We start from the raw sequence: 20,171 nt of genomic DNA on the forward strand, positions 1-20,171 counted from the left end.
TTAAAAGTTTTTATGCGCTACTGTCGGCGTGTCCGCCTTGGAGATATGTATACCTAAATATATATGAGTGGAGTGCGCACTTTTAGACAAGTTTTCTAGTTCTTTCCCGTTACAAAGTCCCCCTGGAAACCCCTTTTTTCGATGCCGTAAAATGTGCGATAATTCACATAAGCATTCTTATCATGTGTGTGTGTGTGTGTTAGCGTGGGCGGGGCGAGTGGGCGTGGAAAATGATTTGAGTGTGTATGTGTTAAGTGCGTGTGTATGCGTACTTCCTGCGGAAAGAAATCACCTACCGAGCATTTAGGAAAGCGAAGTTTTCCCGGCTCACGTTCCACTCGAAAGCCATTACACCGACCCCATGCGAAAATATTAGTACGAGTAAGTAATGCAAAGGTTTTTCAAATTTGAAGTGATCTCTAAAAGGAACCGACCACAACTTAGGAGCTCCGCAAAAAAATTTAAGGACTTATATATTTTATTGTTGTTATTATTTTTAAGCTTTTATAAAAATTATATATATTTTTAATAACTCATTTATCTCTCATCACACTCTTTTTTTTGCTTTGCATCATTTGTTGTTTCCTCTGACGCTTTGAGTTTTACAATAGAAATACCATCAGTTAAGTGAAAAATTGCAATCTCAATTCCAAGGGAATATTAAATTGTTAAAAAAGTCCCATTGGGCCATTTCCATAGCATTATAAAAACATTAAGCAGTTCCTAGTAAAATAATGAGCGATATTTAGGTTTCTAAAGAAACACTTAAAGCAATGATAAGAGATACATTTTCAACTTACTAAAGCTATAGATGGTTTACAATGTTATGAATAATCAATATATGAAAGTAAAAAATTTAATTAAGATTGTAGTGAAAATCGAGCCTAAAAAACAGATTATCAGAGATCCCTCTTAACAAAGAAGATTGCTTGTATCATTAGGATTTGCATAGTTTAGAAGAAACGGATTATTTGCATAACGCTACCGATTTCTTGGACAAACGATTTTCCAAAAGCTTACATTCCTCCCAAGGACGTTTCCTTAAATCCTTGGGAGCCAACAAATCTCTGGAATTTTTCCTATCCAGTGATATCACAGTAATGGCCCCTGGTTTCTGGCACCTGGCTTATTACTAACATTTTCGCACGTACGCATCCGAAAACCATTTAAATAACGCTCCATCATCTAACCCACCCACGGCTGTGTGGAAACTTTTACACGGCAGCGCTGTTGCTCCGGGCTGCTGCGCTTCATGGACTCCTGGATGGGTTTACCACCCGGTTTTTCCACCCCTTTTCCTCCCCCAACCCCCTTTCCCGCCTGGCTGGCGTTGATAAATGCACGGAGCATAAAAGTTTGAACAAACTACTTGAGTTTTTAGGCAAATTTTCGCCTCGAACTAGAACGTAAAACGTAGCCAACTACTTTCCACTTTACCTGGCGGCGTGCCACGCCCCCCTTTGCAGCACTGCCCCCGCCACGCCCCCTACAAATCGCTGGGCCCATTAGAGGCTTGGCAAAAACACCGCTAAATGCGACGTGAATTATTTAAGGCACGTGTGTTGTGCAGAATGCGGCAAATTCGACAGTGAAATGCATTTATTATTGAAGATATTGTCGGAGTCTGCGGAAAGGGGGGTTGGGGTTTTTAAAAAAATTGGGTATGGGGCTGTATCCTTTTGGCCAATTATGTGGGCGGCTTTTGGCGGACGGTCGGGAGGGGGTTACATTTTGATAAACGTTTTACAGTTTGAGAACTTTTCTTTTCTGGGCTGGCACGTGATTGGAATTACGCGTGTTCCGCCCTTGGCCCTCAGCCAGAAATTTACACAAATCCACAAAATGTGGTATGGATGGAGATAGGTATAGAGGTTTTCCAAAGAGAGTGTGAGAGCCTGTGTGTGTGGAACATGTTTGCCATTTTGGCAATCGACAAATGTTGCACACACTGCGAGAATTAGCATAATTTAGTTTTCGCTCTCGGGCCGTTCTCGAATATCCAATCCGTCGCATCGCATCACGATTATCGAAATTGATTGAGTGCGAAGCACTTCACGTGGAATAAATCTCTTTCCTTTGAAATATATCAATCGCACTTTTGTGGGAATTGATATTGGTGAAATGTGTTCCCGGTAATAAAACCAGAAAGGTATCAATTACAGTATCCCTAATTTAATGTCAATTCAAGAAGACAACAACCTTAAAATGTTGAAAATCTTTCTAAAGTTTGCTTAAGTATTTTAAAATATTATGCCAAGAGTGATGTTTAAAAATTGTTAACCTTTCTATCTCCCAACTTCTTTTTTATTTTAGTATTAGTACCCCCAACCTCAAACATTTTGAGTTTAATATTGCTAAGTGATGTTTTTATTCAATTGCAGAGTAGTAGAAAATGGAATTACAAAAAGGTTTTACAATAGATGTGGGCATGCGGTGTAGCTAAGGGTTTTACATCTGACGATTATTTTAAGGACACTGTAGGTCCCACTTTAATTGCACCTGAGAAAAAGCCTAAATGGAACGAGTTCATTCTAAACAATAGAAGGTAGTATAAATGGAAAAAAAAAAACAAAATTCGATAAGCAATTAAATATTTCCATCTCTATCAAAGTAAAGTTTCTTCAATTATATTGAAAAGCTTGACCTACAAATTTAGTATTTATCAGTGACGTTAAGAAATAATCTGTGCAGACCTCTCGCCTTCTTAAGTTTTCTCAGGTGTGCCTAGAGCTTGACAGTCCCTATTTTCTCAGTCTTCAGTTGGCAGCCGGCTCGCCTGCGCCATGGACGTGAAGGATCATCTCAAAGGGATCCCACTCAAGATCGGATTCGTGCTTGACCCGCCGACGAATGGCCTGTGGATGGTGGGGGTGGTGCATGGCCAGCGGTGGGTGGTGTCCTTCCTGCTGGTGGTGCTGCACCAAGCCGATCGGCATGTCCTGGGCGTGCTCCACCAATCCTGCTGGCGGCGGTGGCGGACGGTAGTGTTGCAAGTGCTGCGGCGGGTGGTGCTGCGGCTGTTGGTGGTGCTGCTGCTCACTGACGATCTCCTGGATCTGTTCGCGGGTCTGCTCCCGCTCGTCGACCTTCTTCAGCAGGATGTCGCGCATGAAGTTCATCCGGTCGAAGTGCTCCCACGTGGATCGGAAGCCCTGGTGGGAGTACTGGGCGTGGCGCTCCTTCTGCAGTTCGTCCACATAGCGCTGCTTGATGATCGACCACCGCGTCTGCATAAGAGCTGCAGGGAAATAAAAGAGATTGGGAAAATTGGGTAAGATTTTAAAATTATATAGAGGTTTTTCTATTTTAAGAAGTACATTCTGGATTAAAACTTTTAAAGAGGACTTTTTAAAATAATTATTTTAACCTTTAATCACATGATAAAGTTCAATTAGGGATATTATGAATGAACGAGGGATTTTTTTTTTGTATTAGAGACAATTACTGATATTTCGCGAAAATAATAAAGTGATAAATACTTCGTAATTATATTTAAAGATTACAAATTTTAAATAAAGTTAGGATCTACTTACTCGGAGTGAGACCCATCTCGATAGCCGCCTCCTTCCAAACGGCTGAAGTTCTGCTCTGGCCCTGTCCCTTTTCGCTCCGCTGGCGTCCCGCCCAAAGTGACGGACGCGTCTTGATGGCATCGATGATACGTCCCCGCATACTGTTATGCAACGAACTGGGGCGACCCAACTTCCTCGGGGGCGTTGCCACTGCCTCCGACACCACAGCAGCTGGCGGCGGCACCAGCCCCGTGAAAGCGGTATAAGTCATTCCATGACCCTGACCATGGGGCGGCTGAGCAATGAGATGCGGCAGCTGGGGGGAAGTGGGAGTGGTAGCGGTCTGCAACCAGCTGAAACTACCGCTGGGACGTCCGCGACCATGGGATGTGGTGGGCAAGGGGGGTGGCGGCACTGGCCCAGCAGGTTCCTCCCCCACGGGTGGCGGTTCAGAGGCTGGCGGTGGGACTTCCGAGGAGGCACCCCCACCACCGCCACTTGATTGGGCGCCCACGATCTTGGCCACCGTTATGTTGTACATGAAGGACATCGGCTCGAAGTGCTCCCACTTCGTATTGAAGCGATCCTTGTGCAGGATCTGGCGGTGGACCAAGTTGTGGTAGTGGTACTTCATCTGGCTCCAGATCGACTGCAGCTTAACTGGGTATTGTAACAAGGTATATTTATATTAAGATATAAAGAAAAATATATTCAAGGGATTAAAACAATCAGTGAACATATTTTACTAATACGCAAAGAATTGTAACTACCTATAAACTAAACCAATCAGGTGTAAATGTTAAGCTTTAAATGAATATAAAACATTTTTTGGTTAGTTATTGCTTTTTGTCTTGACTAACCATTATATAGAAAACTTTTATTACAATGCTGTTCTAGGGCAAGGTTAGTCATTTCATCCATGAATATTACAACATCTAGTGGTTAAGTAAAGCTAATTAAGCTTGTATTGAGCCACCTAATTGCATTTATCAAAGTACATTACACCCGTCAATTATTTCTGGTGCGACTGCTTCAATTTGCATTATATAGTGGTGTAGACTCTTCTATTATTCCAAACGGACGGAGACCTCCAGTTCCAACCAACAGTGCCCTTTGGCTATTTTAAGACCTAGCACAGTGACGTACGTAGGGATAAAATAAGACTATAGCTTCAAAACAATCTAGGATTACAGTCGAATTTTTTTGGAACATTTTTAAAACAATAAGAAGATTGCTGCAAAAGTATTTTAAAAAAGATTTAACTGCAGTGGTGTTTGAGCATGGTCAAAGCAGATGCAGTTAGATCAAAAATATATAATTTTATTTATGTAGTTCGGTGCATATACTTTTTTTTCAATAAGTCCAAACTTTTTAAGTAAAACTGTTCGGTTGTAAGTTTAACCCCTTCAGAAAAGCTCCCGACTGCGCCACTGAACGCGCACTAAAAGAGAACGCGAAAGGAGAGCGCGAAAGTCAGCAACAAATACAAGTCGCCACCGGTTGCGAGTGGGCGACTGGGGCAGTGGCGCAGAGTGTGAGGGGGGTTTAAGCAAGAGAGACCGACATCCTTGTCGCACTCACCTGTCGGCACATGACCGCCGAACTGCTCGGCGATCTCCGTCCACATCGGCGATGTGACGCTGCGGCACATGTGCAGCTTGTTGTTGGAGTCCCAGATCTCCGGATACTTCTTGATCGCCTTCAGGAGCTGGGCGCGATTCACGAACGGATCCTCCTTGGGCATGGTCACACCGGAGAACTGGTCACACTGGCACTGAACGATACCGGGGCAACGGTGCTTCCAATGGCAACGTGAAACAACGCCGGCGGAGCACAACTGCGTCCTTTGACATCAATTATCGGCGAATAACTGAAAGTAGAGTTTGCAAAAATATGCGAATTGAAAATGAAAAGGCACAGCGATTGAGGAAAATAGAGAAAACGATGACGGCGACGGCGACGCCAGCTTTTCGTTGCCGTTGTTGTTGCCCCGATGCCGAAGAGATTGGAAAGGCAGCGAAAGCGTACACGAGATGAGATACACAAAATGCAGGCGAGAAGAGAGAACAGGGAGAATGTGCAAAAAAATAAAGCTGAAAAAAGAAAGAAGACAACAACAAGAAGAGGCAGCAGCGACGACGTCAGTTTTACATACAAAAGTCTCCGCTTGTAGGTGTGTATGGGTGAGTGTGCGAGTGTGTAAGATGGCTGGGCGAAAAAGCAAAGCAGACAAAAGCAACAAGACCAAAGAGGAGACAGACAAAAGGCAACAACACGTCGCAGCAGCAGCGAAGCTCAGAGCTGCAAAAACCGAAAAACAACAGAGAAGAAAAGCACAGAAAGGAGAAGAAGAAGAAGAAGGAGGAGGAAAAAAAGCAACGGGCTGACTGCCCAAAAGAAAGGCAACGATAAACAAGCTACCTCTCACTCATTGGGGGCCTCTCTCTCTCCTTCTCTTTCACTCGCTCTAACTTGTAGCCACCGAAAAGTGTTGGATGGGGGAGGGGGGAAGTGGGGGCGAGCATTAGAAGCAGCGAAAAGCGAAACAAAAGAGCAGTGAAGAGTGCAGAGCAAAATGCAGGAGAGCAGAGAAATCCACGATGACCGAAGTCGAGAGGTGCTGATGGGGCCCAAGGGGGTGGGGGAGGGGCACTGGGGCGAATGAGAGAGGGAGGCAGGAGACGGAGACCCGGAGTCCGAAGCCCGGCTGTCTAAACCGGAGACCCAGCAGCAAAGCAACAACGTCAACTGCAACAACTACAACCAGGGCGAACAACAACTGCAGCACGAACACGCAACAAAGTGACGAAGCAGCCGACGGACAGTGGGACGCGTCGGAGGTGGCTCAGTAATGCACATTCGGCAGTAATGTCACATCTGGCTAGGATTTGTGGAGCTGCAACGGGGATTAGCCCTGCAACCATATGATCATGTACAATCTGATTGGATCTAACAGTGATTGGAAATTTGTTTATAAGCTTCCCAGAGTTTGTTTCAATTTGTTTATCAAAACCATTTTATTTTATAATTTGAAATGTTTGTTTTATAAACCAATTGTTGTTAACAGTACTTTCGTAGAATAAACCATACTTGGTGCTTTATAAAGATTTATGAAAAGTTGTAGCCTGAAGATTTCCCCTTTGTAATGTTGCGCCGTAAACTAGGCAATACAATTGATGGAGCTGGGTTGATCTAGTATCCGCTTTATCCACTCAAGAAAATAATTAGACAATAGAAAAAAGCTATTTACAATGTGTTATTATAGAAGAAAAGTCAAATTTATTTAATAATAGTTTCTGTAAAAATATCTAAAACTTAAATCCCACGGATATTTAAACAATTTGTGTAGAAAAAATGAAAATAAATAAAAATTATTGTAAATATATATAAAGCGTACGCTTTAAACTCGTTATAGATGGTTTCATAAAACCTTATATACTTTTGAAATCACTTAGTAATGTGCCTTGAAGTATGCTGTGAAAAATAGTCCACCATCTTGAATCATTGCAATGCATTGCATTCCATTCATTGTAATATGGTTTTTTTAGCCATTTTTTCGCCAGATTTAGTTGGTTTTGTGCAAAAGCGCCATCACTGGTGGGTGGGTCGTTCGGTCGCTTGGTCGGTTCGTCGTTGGCCGTTTTGGGCGCTGTGCGTGTGTTTGTGCGAGTGTACGTGCAATGAACCCGCAACTACAACTGCACACAATTGCAGCACGCACACTCGCACAGCCGCCCACACACGCACACCGAACGCAATGGTGTTGGTAGCGTTTCGTAGGCGCAGCGTTCATTTACTCAGTGCCCCAGACCCCGATGCCGCACCACCCGCAACCCACCGCCAAACACCCACCCCACGCCTTGCCACACCACTTACCTCATCATCCCCCCAACCCCACCCCCTCGCAGATATCCACATTCAGCGGGCGAGAACGAGACTGCAAAACAAACAAGATTCGGCATAAATCAGAGGTGGTCAACTATTTACATAGTGGGGTGTTTGCGTTCGGGAGCTGATTTGTGTAACTTAAAATAAACCAAAGAGTGCCCATTACAGCGATTTCAAAATTCACAAATAAAAGAGCGGGGAGAAAGTTTGAATTTAGTGTGTGCAACACTTTATTGGATCATTGCCTCAAAGTTGAGTAAAGAGTTACTGACCTATCACATGAATGCATATTTATTTATGTTGAAATGATTTTGGGAACTAGAACACTGGATAAATGGTACAAGAATTATAATAGACAGATTTTAAGTTCGGGGTTAAAAGAAAAGATTGAAATATAATTCCTGAACCTAAAACGGATAATATGGGTACAAAAAAATAATATAGATAATAATATAAGAATTAAAATAACAAAATAATCCCACACAGAGAGAAATATTCAAGTACATTGTTCTTGATTTGAGAACATTCGTTCTTAAAAACTTTTGGTATCAATTATCTCAATATTAGAACGAAATGGCGAGAAAAGAAAACTTAATTTGAGTATATTAAACAAATAGTTTAGTTGTTGAGATATACAAAGTAAGTATCGCCAATTAATCTTAACTTAAGCACAATGAAACAATTTTTATCTTCAAAAATGTTCTTCTATTTTTAAGAACATTCCGAACTCAAATTAGATAGTCAGATTTGTCTCTGTGCAGGCTAAGATATAAAGATTGATAACTCCCGCATAAATCATAAAGAAAATACAATTTTACTATGATGCTAAAATCAAAATACTATGCTAAACGAAAACAAAAGAACATTAATTCTCTCTTTTTATGGCATAGACATTAATATTAGTTTAAGTGCCAAATGTTTGTACACAGTTCGTTTTAAGACACCAATTAGATGCCGTAGCTATCATACGAGAAAAAAACCCACATAGCGATTAAGATGGTGCCATAAAAAATTGGAATGGCTCAAAACGCACACACATAGTACGCAGAATTATCCGACGATGGCGACCATCAAACGACATCTAAGATGAAAGTCACTCAAGAATCAATTCGATTAGTGCCATTTGCCCAGGATATGATGTGACTGTACGAAATGGGCCCTATTTGCCAGCATAATTTAGTAGTGAATTGGGGTCGGATGGGGGATGAGCCACTTATCCGTGCCCCCGCTTAATTATTCAACGACTATGGCAATTGTCAATGGCGACTCTATCAATCCGAGATGGCCACTCCACTGTGCCACATCCCCGTGCATCTGTAATGCGGCTGTTAATGTTTTTAATGTCCCCCGTTTTATTGGCTACTGTTGCGAGATATCTTTACGGCCCTGAATCCGTAAATGTATCTGTGAGATGCGTAACTATGAAATTCCCCCTCACCGAGCCGCATAATGAACGCACACGCACTTTCTTATCGGCCAAAATGGGGTGGGAGAGGGAGGGGTCGACGTCTTTAATTTTTATGGCAGCATAAATGGTCCACCGTAATTTGCTAGATTAGAATTAATTTGAGTCGCAGTCGGGCAGTCAGGGAAGAAGTACTTGCGAGTACGGTGAAGCCTGGTTTGTGTGGACAATCCAAAAAGAAAAGAAAAGAAAAAAAATTGATACATAAAATATGATACAGAATATAAAATATGAAATATATTTAGTTAATTTATCTTAACTTTCAGGAAAAATTACATTTTACTTTAAGTTTGTAAGATTATCTACAGATTCTACACCATTCTTTAAAAATATAAAAATTTGTAAAACTAAGTAAAGAAATTTTAGTGGTTCAGTATACGAGCATTCAAAAATTGTAGAAGATTTGCTTTCCTGGCGTAAACAATGTGCCTTATGATCTTATAAAGGTCCAAAACTGAACAATAGGTCTTTTACTTAACCTATTATTATTTATTTTATTTGATTTCTTTCTTACTTCTTTGCAAGTTCCACTGTGTCCATAATTCTGTGCACTGTCAATGCCTGTGGACAAACTTCGACAGTAAAAAGTAATGTATCTGAGGATGGATTCAGCCCGGGTCGGCCTCACATCAACTGCAGGCAGATAGAGGGGCTGCTAGGTCCCGGGTTCCAGGTTCCAGGTTCCTGATTGAGGTCCAGACCCAGGCACAGACCCAGGCTCCACATCAATTGTCGTTCTGCGGATCGGCAGGGACCATGGACCACGGACCATGGAGCTGGGGCTATCTGCTGTCTGCTGCCTTTGTTGGGTTTTTATTTTCATTTATGCTTTTTAAGTGCTTCATTAAAATCGCGTACGGCCACGGGGGCTGTGGGGCGGGCAGACCTTTGTCAGCGTCATCATCGTGGCACACACAGGCAACAACAAAAAGTATCTTTCGGATACATGTCCAAAAAGCAACGAAAGAAAGCAACATGGTACGGAAAAAAACAAAAACGTCGACGGTGAAAATAAATAAAAAGAATTAAATCCAAACATGTTTTTACTCAGTTCGCTTCGTGGCTCTGGCTGTGCCTTAAAAAAAAACGAAAAATCAGTGGAAAAAATCAAAGCAAATCCAACTTAAACAGAGAAAAACATTGGGGTCTTTGTTTAAGTTGATAGTTTCCGCAGAATTGCTAGATACTTTCAAAAGATTTTGGTTTCAGTCCAATTTATGAATATACAAAAATGTATTATTTCGCAAGCCTCATATGACTTGGGGGATTAATATTTGTTTGGCATATTTTTTGTATCACTCTTAAAAAAATGATGTATTGACATTGCTTAAAACTTTAAATTAGAGGACTTTAATTTAGAATTCAACTGTTAACTTGTTAAGTTTTAAATACTATAATTGTTGCAAGACTTTGGAATACTGTTAATTCAAACTTAACTTAAAAATACACCTCAGTATGTTGTTTTGGCTATATAATTGCACTGCATTTTGGTCTCAGTGCAATCTTGGAGCTCATGCTAAAACTCCAACCCCAATCGCCGCTCAAACTCCGGTTTCGAGCCTATGCCCCCTGCATCTGTATCTGTATCTCTGGGTGACTGTGTGTGTTGTATCTTCGACTGCGTGGCAATAAGTGTGCCCCGTTCACGGGGCAATGCAAAAAAAGATCAACGAAAAATCAGAAAACAGCATTAAGCATCTTGTTGTTTTTTAAGGTGCGCATATAAAGAGGCCTTAACAGCCAGCCATCCGACCAGTCTTCGGTTCGTTTCCCCATCCTCGGTGAATCACAGTGGATTAAGTCGAGGAAGTGCGCTGTCAAAAGCGTATTTTCGTGGAGCGGATTAGGCTTACTTGATATGTGGGTGATAGACTAAACCCCACTAAACAAAGGCTATGAGAAAAGAGAAATCAGTCTTGTTCTTAAATTGAAAAAAATAATCAGATTTTACCTACTTATTTACATTTTTAGATTACTTCAGTGCTTTTCCACATACCTGATATCTATTGTTTTGCATTACAGAACTAGATTTTCCAGGGTTCTGAATTTACAATGATTGTTCAGAAATAGATACATATATATAAATATAAATACAAGAAATGGTTAGTGCTATTTTCCATTGTGTTCCACATTAGTTTCTTTTTCGTGGACTTCTCAAAAATCAAATAGATCTATTCCCATAAGAGAGAACTGCGAGTAATAGTAGTCCACGAGAAAAAAGCTTCTTGCTGAATTATTTATGAGTGCAAAACCCTGAAAATCGTCCACAGTGCAATGGCACCGATTGCCAACGTCAGAGATAAAAACAGCAACTCCAACAGAAAGAGCAGAGGATCGCATTTAAGGCGCAGCATCCAAGAAGCGAATCCATCCGCACCGTGGGACGCGGGGAGGATGGGCTGAAGGCGAGTGGAGTGAGTTCGCAACTCCTTTTCATCCTCATGCCATGTGCAAATCACATACAGTAGCAAAAAATTTCGACAGTTATTTACGATTAGCACAAAAGATACGAGACATGACATGCGCTGAACGGAGTTGGGGACTGGGGTTTGGAAATGGGTATGGGTATGGGTTCGGGTACGGGTATGGGTATGGGTATGGGGATCCGTGGATGGGGGACTGAAACTGGGGACAGATCGGACGGACCTGAACCTGGAACCCAGCTTCAGATACAGCTACAGCTCTGGCCTACGCTCCCCATCTGTGCCGGCTACTGTTCCAGCGGATACGTGTTGACTCAGCGGGTGTCGGGCCAGAGATATCCGCTCTTCAGGTATACTCCCCGTGTACATAAATGCAGTCTACGAGGCACAGTTTCAGGCAGAAGAATAGCACACAGTCTACTGTTCCACCTTTTAAGGAGACACAACATGAAATATTAACTAATTAACCCAAGAAACACTCTACTACCTTTATTTAATTTTCAAATCTTAAGTTATAGAACAAGTTTTATGATCACTTATACCCTCTAGGGCCAATAAATCTATGTTTGCCTATAGAGACTTAGAGTTGGGGAAGTTTGCTTTAGTGAGTTTTAACAGTAACTTCTCTTTTTAGCAATAATGTTATTTTAACTGGAAACATTGTATACATTGTAAGAAACAAATCATTTTTGAAATAATCAACTAGTTTTTGAGAAATGGTCCTAAATTTTTAATTTATTTTTATTTTTTTAACCTACTTGGTGCTAAGTAAAAATCCAAAATTGTGAACTAGTGATGGTACTTTAAAATATGTATTGCTCTATCTATCCTCCGAACCTTAATGAACCGCTATGCTTTAATTTTAAATATGTATGACCAGATCGGTGCTATTTTGTTGACTACAACTGTACTTGCACACACTCGCAGTTGAATAAAAAAAAGAACACATTGTACTCACACTTATGCATGGGGGACAATGGCGATGGGGGCACATTTGTTAGCCGACTTGCCTTTCTCCACCGCCAAGAGCTGACCTATTAAATGGGTAAACTACTTTGTGTATCTCCCCATGAAGATCAGTCTCTCTTGTATCTATTCGCTGTTCTAAAATGGGCCATAAAACGTGAACTTCAATGGTACAACTTTATGCGATGCGATGCTGCTGATCGCAGTTATAGAGCTCGAAATTGCAGGGCCCTATCTATTAATGGATCATTGTCGTGCATCTGAATTGGATCACTTCTGGGGACGAGCGGTGATTTTCAAAAGGCATCGTTAAGGAATCTCCATAATTATTTTAGGGCAGTTTACTAGGGACAGTTATCAAACATTGTTATCTATGTAAGTCATCATCTGCTAAATAGGTTCCTTGATTTATTGATAATAAGGGGGGTGCAGAATAAATTAAGTGAATTGGTCTTAAGAAAATTGTATAATATATTTTTGAACTATTTTACTTTAAGATACAAAATGAAAAGGCATTTTTATAAAATTTTTAGTTAGGGTCAGCTATTAGATGTAGGTATAAAAAATGTTGTTATAAGGTTGTCTACATTATTATAGATAGGCTCCTTCATTTAATAAACCAATAATAATTGAATGGTTAATAATAAAACAATATTGTTCCTATGATAACTTTAATCTCTATACTGAACTTTTTTACTTTAAAATCCAAAGTGGATATAAAAATTAAACTAAAATCAAAGAGCTATTAGATGTATGTAGGTATACCGAATGTAGTTGTAAAGTCATCTATATTTTACTATTTAGGTTCCATTTAATGAACAGGCTAATAATGAAACCAAAATTAGCCTTAGAAAATACTTTAATCTCTATCCTGAACTATTTTACTTTAAGAGGTGGAAACTAAAAGTCAACCCAGATTGGCGGGCACTAATTGCGGCTGCCTGACGCTTTATGGGATTTCATTAGGCGCGTCTCCAGCGGCAGTCATTAGACCACTTGGCCACTTTCCACCCAGAAGGTTCCGGAGTGCAGGCGAAATTTATGGAGCTCCTCCGCCCTCCGGCGAGCCATTTGCAGAAGCCCCAGCCAGGAGCTCCTCCTGTCCTCCCGTTCACCGGTCCACCTTTCCTCCTGTCAGGCTGCTGAATAATTTAGCCGCGATAATAAGCGGTGTCCACTGCCGCCAGGATCGCATTTGGCCATAGAAAAGTCTCGCAAAAAAAGAAAATAAAACAATTTATCGGGTCGTGCGTCCTGTTGCGTGCCATGCAATTTAATTGCGGCTTTCAGGGGCGTGGCATCGCATCCCCATTGCGTGCATTTTAATGCACTTTATCATTCGCCTCTGGCCCCGTGTTTTATTATTTATATTTACTATAATTTTCCCGAACGACCGGCAATAAAAACACAATATAAGCAGCAGTGGAACAGTAGCTGGAATGGAGAATCGGGTTGGGCAAATAGAAGCGCAATAATTATAATTAAATACATTTTTACGTGCCATTTTACCGTTTGGAGGTTTTTCCTTATGCAAATAAATAATTGCGTACCGTACACCTTTTCCACAAGCGAGTTTAAAACTAAAAGCCCCGGGCAGTGAAATAATAAAAAATGGAACATAAACCTGAAAAAAAGCGGTGGCAATTAATAAAGTTGGCTACCGGACTGAGAAATGAAAAGCAGAATATCTATGAATAAATCAAGAGGCTTATGCAATCTCAAATTCAAGCGTGTTTATGACGATTCTGTCGGTGGATTTTCAAAGAAATTTATTTGAATATGGCCGAGCATATAGTCCATTCTTAATTGTGGTAATTATCTGCAATTATACGATAATAATGCAACAATTAAAAAATGTTAATTCATTTATTGATTATCATAAGAGATAAGGTCTTCCGTTTTATATGATCTATATTAAAATTATATTAATTTTCTTATATACTCTAAAGATAACTTTGAATTTAATGACATTTTGTAAATTCCTGAATATATTTTGAGTATTTTTGTAAGTTCCTTATAGGCACCCTATATTTATGAAAGTTTTCCGAAACTCCCACATCCAATTTTTGGAAACAATTTTGTGCTGACACATTTGATATGCAATTTGATTAATTTCGTCACCTGATGGCACTTGCTGATAAGTCATTCAAATTAAAATGATTGACACTAAAATTGCTTTAATGAATCATTAAATACAAATTACACCTAATCGGCGGCATTCTCCCCATCGTTTTCTTTCCCCTACGAGTTCCTCAACTTTTTCTAATGGGTGAGTGGGTTTATTTTGTTTTTCTCATGCAGGAAAACGCTCAGTCATTCTGCTGCTTCTGTGTTTTCCTCTTCGTGTTATTTTATTAAGGTTTTTTTTTGTTTTCTTATTTGAAGAACAAAATTGCGTGCCGATGCAAGAAGGCAAAACACGCATAATGGATAAATGCGAACAACAACGGCAGAATGAACAAGAAATAAATTCTAATTGCGTGCTTTTGGCATAAAATCAAAATTCGTTATAAAAATGCGAAAAGTGAAGGAGCAAGGCGAGTCAAACACAATCGCATAAAGCCCCGAGAAAAGGGCAAAAATTGCCTGCCAAATATGCCCAGAATGAAGCCAAACAAAAACCTAAAACAAAAAATGTTCCAAAGTCATGAAATTGCATAACCGAAGTTTTATTACTCTTCTGAGATCGAATGAAAGTGATAAAAATAAAATTATAAAAAAATGATTTCTTTAATTATTTATGTGTATGCTCAACTTTATGTATCTTAAGCTTTACAAATAAGGAAAAAATATAACTTAGAGTTATAAAACAAATATAGCACAATTTAACTGCGTTAACAATCTACATATATGGATATATTAGCTTACTTTGTATATCTACAAGATTTATCTCCCTACATATATGTTCAATTTAACTTATATATATAATATAGCTTAGAGTTAAACTACAAGTACAGCACATTTTAACTGTATTAACATTCTATAAGTATCTATTAGCTTACTTTGTATATGTACAAGATTAATCTCCCTAGCCACAAGCCTTCTATTTTATATAATTACATACTTTTCATTGTTCTATAATTACAAGGCAAGATAATCAGCATTGCCTTAATTACCTACCTACAATTTAGTTCGTATGGGTAATGGCTATAAATGGAGGAATACTTTTTTTTTTAATTGTATGTTATTAGTATTTATAGTATTTTTAGTATATTTATTAGTATTTAATATATCAACTTTGAAGCAGAAACCACTCAAAATACCAAATGAGTGCTTGAAAAATACCAATATGTAAAATCTTAACCATTTTAAGTTTAAAGTTCAACCTGGGATTAATTTGGTTACTCCCCCTATAAGGGTATTTCGAAAAAATCAGTTTTAATAAACGTGTCAGGCAACAAAGAGAGGCAACGGTAGCAGCTATATATACACCATATGTATATATATCCGTGTGTGTGCGTGCATGCAACGCATTAATTATGAATTTAATTCACCCAGGCTTTTGGTTGTGTGGGGAGGGGGTGTGGGGGCAGGAGGGGCGGGGAGGCGACTCGCAGGCAAGTGGCAAAGTCAACAAATGTGCAACGGACACAATTTTCTCAATGCACAAACACGAGACCAGCCCGCGGCCAAATGGCTTGCCCCTTCTCCACATCTTAACCCCTTTCGCCGCCCCTTAACCCCTTGGTAGCCACAAGTTGCGTCGATGTCTTCGGTGCCTTTGCCACTTTTTCGTAATTTTTCATTGGAAATATCGCGCTACGCAGTTGATTGCAGCATTTAATTAAAGCAACAGCAACAGAAGGAGCAGCAGCAACGAATATTGCAGTAACAGCAGCAACAATTTAAGAGCAACCCAACCAAAAAACAAACACACAAATAAATAAATGTTTAATATATTTTAATAAAAAAATGTTAAAATATTCCATTAAAAGCAGGGAATTACTTTAACAGTCAGTTAATCATTAGCATGCTTATATACAAGTCACAAAAAAGAATAATTTTTGATTATAAATAAATATAATAATTATTAATATATATACAAATAAATAATACAAATATTTAAAAATATTTTATCAACAATTTTCAATTTAAGTTTTTAATAGAAAAGAGATTTTATAAAGCCCAGTATATATTCTTAATCAGCCATTTTATTATTATTCTTGTATATTTATAATATTTTTGCCTTTCGACATTCCAATAAAAGAATATGCTAATGCTGTAATATACTTTAATCTGAATTTTTTAAAAACAAATATACTTTAATTTTTAATACGATAAGTTTTTTGAGGGAACAAATATTCTTTTTCTATAAAAATACCTTAATTGGAATTTTATTATAAACAAGAGGACTTTTTATCTTTAAGATACATTTGATTTTGCAATTTTTTTCTGTGCAACAGCACAACAATTGCAACAACAACAACAACAGCAACTAGCCCAGAAGCGGAAAAAAATAAAATCAAGGCGAAAAGCAGCAGAAGCACCATCCTGAGGCAACAACAAAGCATAACAACATGTTGCCGAGATATTTATGCGCAACACTTGACAGATTTATTTATGTGAGGTTATGTTGGTGTGTTGATTTTACTCGGCTGCGGATACATATATACATCTGTACGGATATATGTTTGTGTTCCATGCTCAATCATTCTGGAAATCGGACGGTTTGGAGGGCGAGAGGTAGATGCATCAAAGAGATAACGAAAAAAATTTCGGTTTTAATTTTTACACTCATATATCAAATTTGCGAGATACATATACGCATCTGTAGAACTAATGAACGCACACTGTCTTCTATATCTGAAAAAATCAATCATTTGTTGGGCATGAGATTTGTACACAAATGGTAGACACATTCATCACGCCCTAAGTTTGTTTATTTTATAAATGCAGGAGATTTGATTCCTTGTCAAAGAGATTTTTCATTTTAAACAATTATTAAAAAGAAAATAAAGACAACAAGAAAAACTATAACCACTTAGTTAACTTGCTTAAAACAAAAATATATAGTAAATATGAAAATAGCAAATACAAATGTTTGTCCTCTCCCAATTTTGAATTTTGTCTCATTAAATCGATGATCTTATTGGATGTTCTAAAAATTCCCGAAGGTTTGCTTTTGTAACCATCACATGTCGAAAAGATTAGCCCCATTTTCCATATTTCTAGCACCCGATTCGGCGGGTAAATCCAACATCGATGGGGCTGGTGCAACGCGGAGGATGGGGCCATAAATCAATTTACATTTTCTGGGACTCCGTTTCTTTTTGGCAAGTTAAATTTTAATTAAAATAGAATGGAATGAAATCGAATGGAATGGAATGGAAGCGACCACAGCCGAAATGTGCCCCAGTTCGATGCGTGGATAGCGACAATATCCCAGAGACTTCTCGGTTTCGAAAATAGCTGAAATATCTGCTCTAGTCCGTGCAACGCTCGTCCGATTCGGATACAACATAATTATATTGGAAGCTGGCCCATAAATCAAAGGCGTAGTGTCGGCACAGCCACTGCAACTGCAACTCGGGAGGAGAAATGGAGCTGGAAATGGGTATTGGAATCGAATTGTACACTTCACAAAAATCCATTTGCGAATTGGAAATATAAGTAACATTGAGGAATCCATCAATGTAATATCCTAAAAAATATTTGAAAAAATTAAATGAGTAGGAATACAACACAAATCAATTTATACAAATTTTAATTAAGGAATATCTTACAGATACACACAAATTTCATAGCCTATTTATAGGCGATGGATGTTTATAAAATGAATATAATCTTTGTTAACATGGTTTTAATATGATTATTATGATAAAAGGAAATCCTACAGATTGATGATCGACCATAGACCTAAATTGCTGAATTTATTTCTTTCTGTGTACGACTCGTGGTATCGGAAAGGAAAATGTTTGTGTGGGCGTATCGGCTGAGGAAAGAACATCTCCAACATTTGGCAGCATGTGGCATCGCTGCAACTTGTAGCTGCAGATGAAACTGAAGATGATTTATGCTGCATTTGTCTGTCTGTCGGCAGCATGTGCTGCATTCACCCAAATCCATTTTAACCAAGCCCAATAAATTGAAACAATATTTATTTTCGGTTCGCTGCCAACATATTTATTACAGTCGTATAGTAAGGGAAAAACAGCATACACTAATGAGTATTAATTAAAACAACAAGTTGAAGACTTAAATTAATTGAACATCTTTGGAAATATAATTCTGTTTTATTGAGTATGTTGGGTTACTTCACGATTTTAAATGAGAAAAGGGTTATAATTATGTTAACATTTTAGAAAAGCCTTTCCTTTTTATGAATACTTAAATATTATATTATGGTTTTACTTAGATTGCAACCTTGAAGACTGTAATCTCCCTACAGAACTTTCGATTCATCAACAATTCATACAAATGTTCATCCAATTATAATTTTTTAGGAATAAAGTTTGCTTTAGTGGAAGCTCCATTTAGTTTCTTATCTGTCGAAATGACCTCCAATAGAGTCCGCATTTGATGGCACACAAATCAAATGTTTTCAAAGTAAAAACTACGTTCGTCGGACGGAGAACAAAGCCAGTGGTTGTCTTGGGCTTGTCAAATGATCTGTGGACGGCGGCCCCAAAGATTTCGAGTACAAATTGGATGCCGAGCGGGTGGAGGAGAGGTCAGCGAAGGTCAGCGGTGTCGTAAACCGAAATTTGTTATTTATACACAGGCGGTGACATAGAAATCGGGGCAAGTGCCATAAATTATCGCAGAATATTAACATAGAGCCACGTAACGAGTGCAACATCTCGTGCACTTTATGTTCTGGTATTGGATTACATAACGCTGGGCCAGTTGAGTTATGATTGCAGCGATACGAGGCCGAAATTCCTTCTCGACCATGGAGAGTCGTAATATTTCACATTATTATTGGGATGAAATATTGTTGCATCATCGGCGTCGGGGGAAGTCTGTCAGAAACTAGAGACCGCAACCATTTCCCGATGAGTTATACTCCTTGTGATGCCTTTTTGGGGTCTGCCATATGCTTATTGACCGAAAATTTATTCAGCGATAAGAAACTTTGGGCTCCCATTTGCATTTCCCTGATGCTATCTCTTTAACTAAGCCGGACCAAAGTTATAAAAGACATGGGGGTCTTTTTTTATAAAAAAAAACTTTGGCAAACCTCATAAAACTGGATATTAAACATTTAAATTGAATTAGCAAAGGAAAACATTGTGTATTCTTACATAACATATAAAGTTTGAGTTTGAGTTTTTGAGGTCTTAACTGAAAAACCTTATATATTATATTCTTCAATGTATTCATTGAACACATTTATTAGTTGCCATAGTTTAAATAAAAACACAATATGTAACATCGGATTACGGTTTCCATCTTCTTACTTAATGCTTGTTTCATAAGATGATAGTAAAGTTATAGATACCTGAAATGCAAATATTTCCCAACGTGACTGTACATCAGTTTAAGCAATTTAGACACTTTAATGTATTCCCCTGCATCTTTCAACCACCAGAAACTGAAAGTCGCATTACCCTGGGCCATAAACGGATATCAGAAATCACATCCATCGTTACGGGCATAAATGTCGCCAAGAACAGGCTGTAATCAATGAAAGGCAGATTAAAGTTATTGCCATGACCGATTCTCCAGGCAAATGCGCACCCGAGGAAGAACTATGAAAGAAGGACTTGCGGAGCTTTTGTTTGGATACCGGGCGGGGATTACGGATTACAGCCAGTTGCCATGGTCATAAACATTTTTATTACGCCAGTATATGCCCATTCAAATCTGCGTTTGATCCGAACGATTCTCACGTTGTAAAAAAAAAGGAGAACTTTGTTCTTTTCAAATCGCCCCGCCTTATTTGCCGAACTTACAGATGCGATGGCCAGAGAAACC

At 39.0% G+C, this 20,171-nt stretch overlaps 1 protein-coding gene across 1 annotated transcript; it reads right to left on the minus strand.

Annotated features, from left to right (window-relative positions):
- Window positions 1-2,344: 2,344 nt before the first annotated feature.
- Window positions 2,345-5,932, minus strand: LOC108015890 (uncharacterized). The gene is made up of 3 exons (XM_036815803.3): window positions 5,094-5,932; window positions 3,534-4,172; window positions 2,345-3,238 (listed from the first exon to the last, which is right to left on the minus strand). The coding sequence occupies exons 1-3, from the start codon at window positions 5,254-5,256 to the stop codon at window positions 2,757-2,759; spliced, it is 1,284 nt and encodes a 427-aa protein (XP_036671698.3). The 5' UTR covers window positions 5,257-5,932; the 3' UTR covers window positions 2,345-2,756.
- Between the last annotated feature and the right edge of the window lie 14,239 nt (window positions 5,933-20,171).

This window comes from Drosophila suzukii, chromosome 3 (assembly GCF_043229965.1).
Source record: "Drosophila suzukii chromosome 3, CBGP_Dsuzu_IsoJpt1.0, whole genome shotgun sequence".
In the NCBI taxonomy this organism is placed as follows: Eukaryota; Metazoa; Arthropoda; class Insecta; order Diptera; family Drosophilidae; genus Drosophila; species Drosophila suzukii.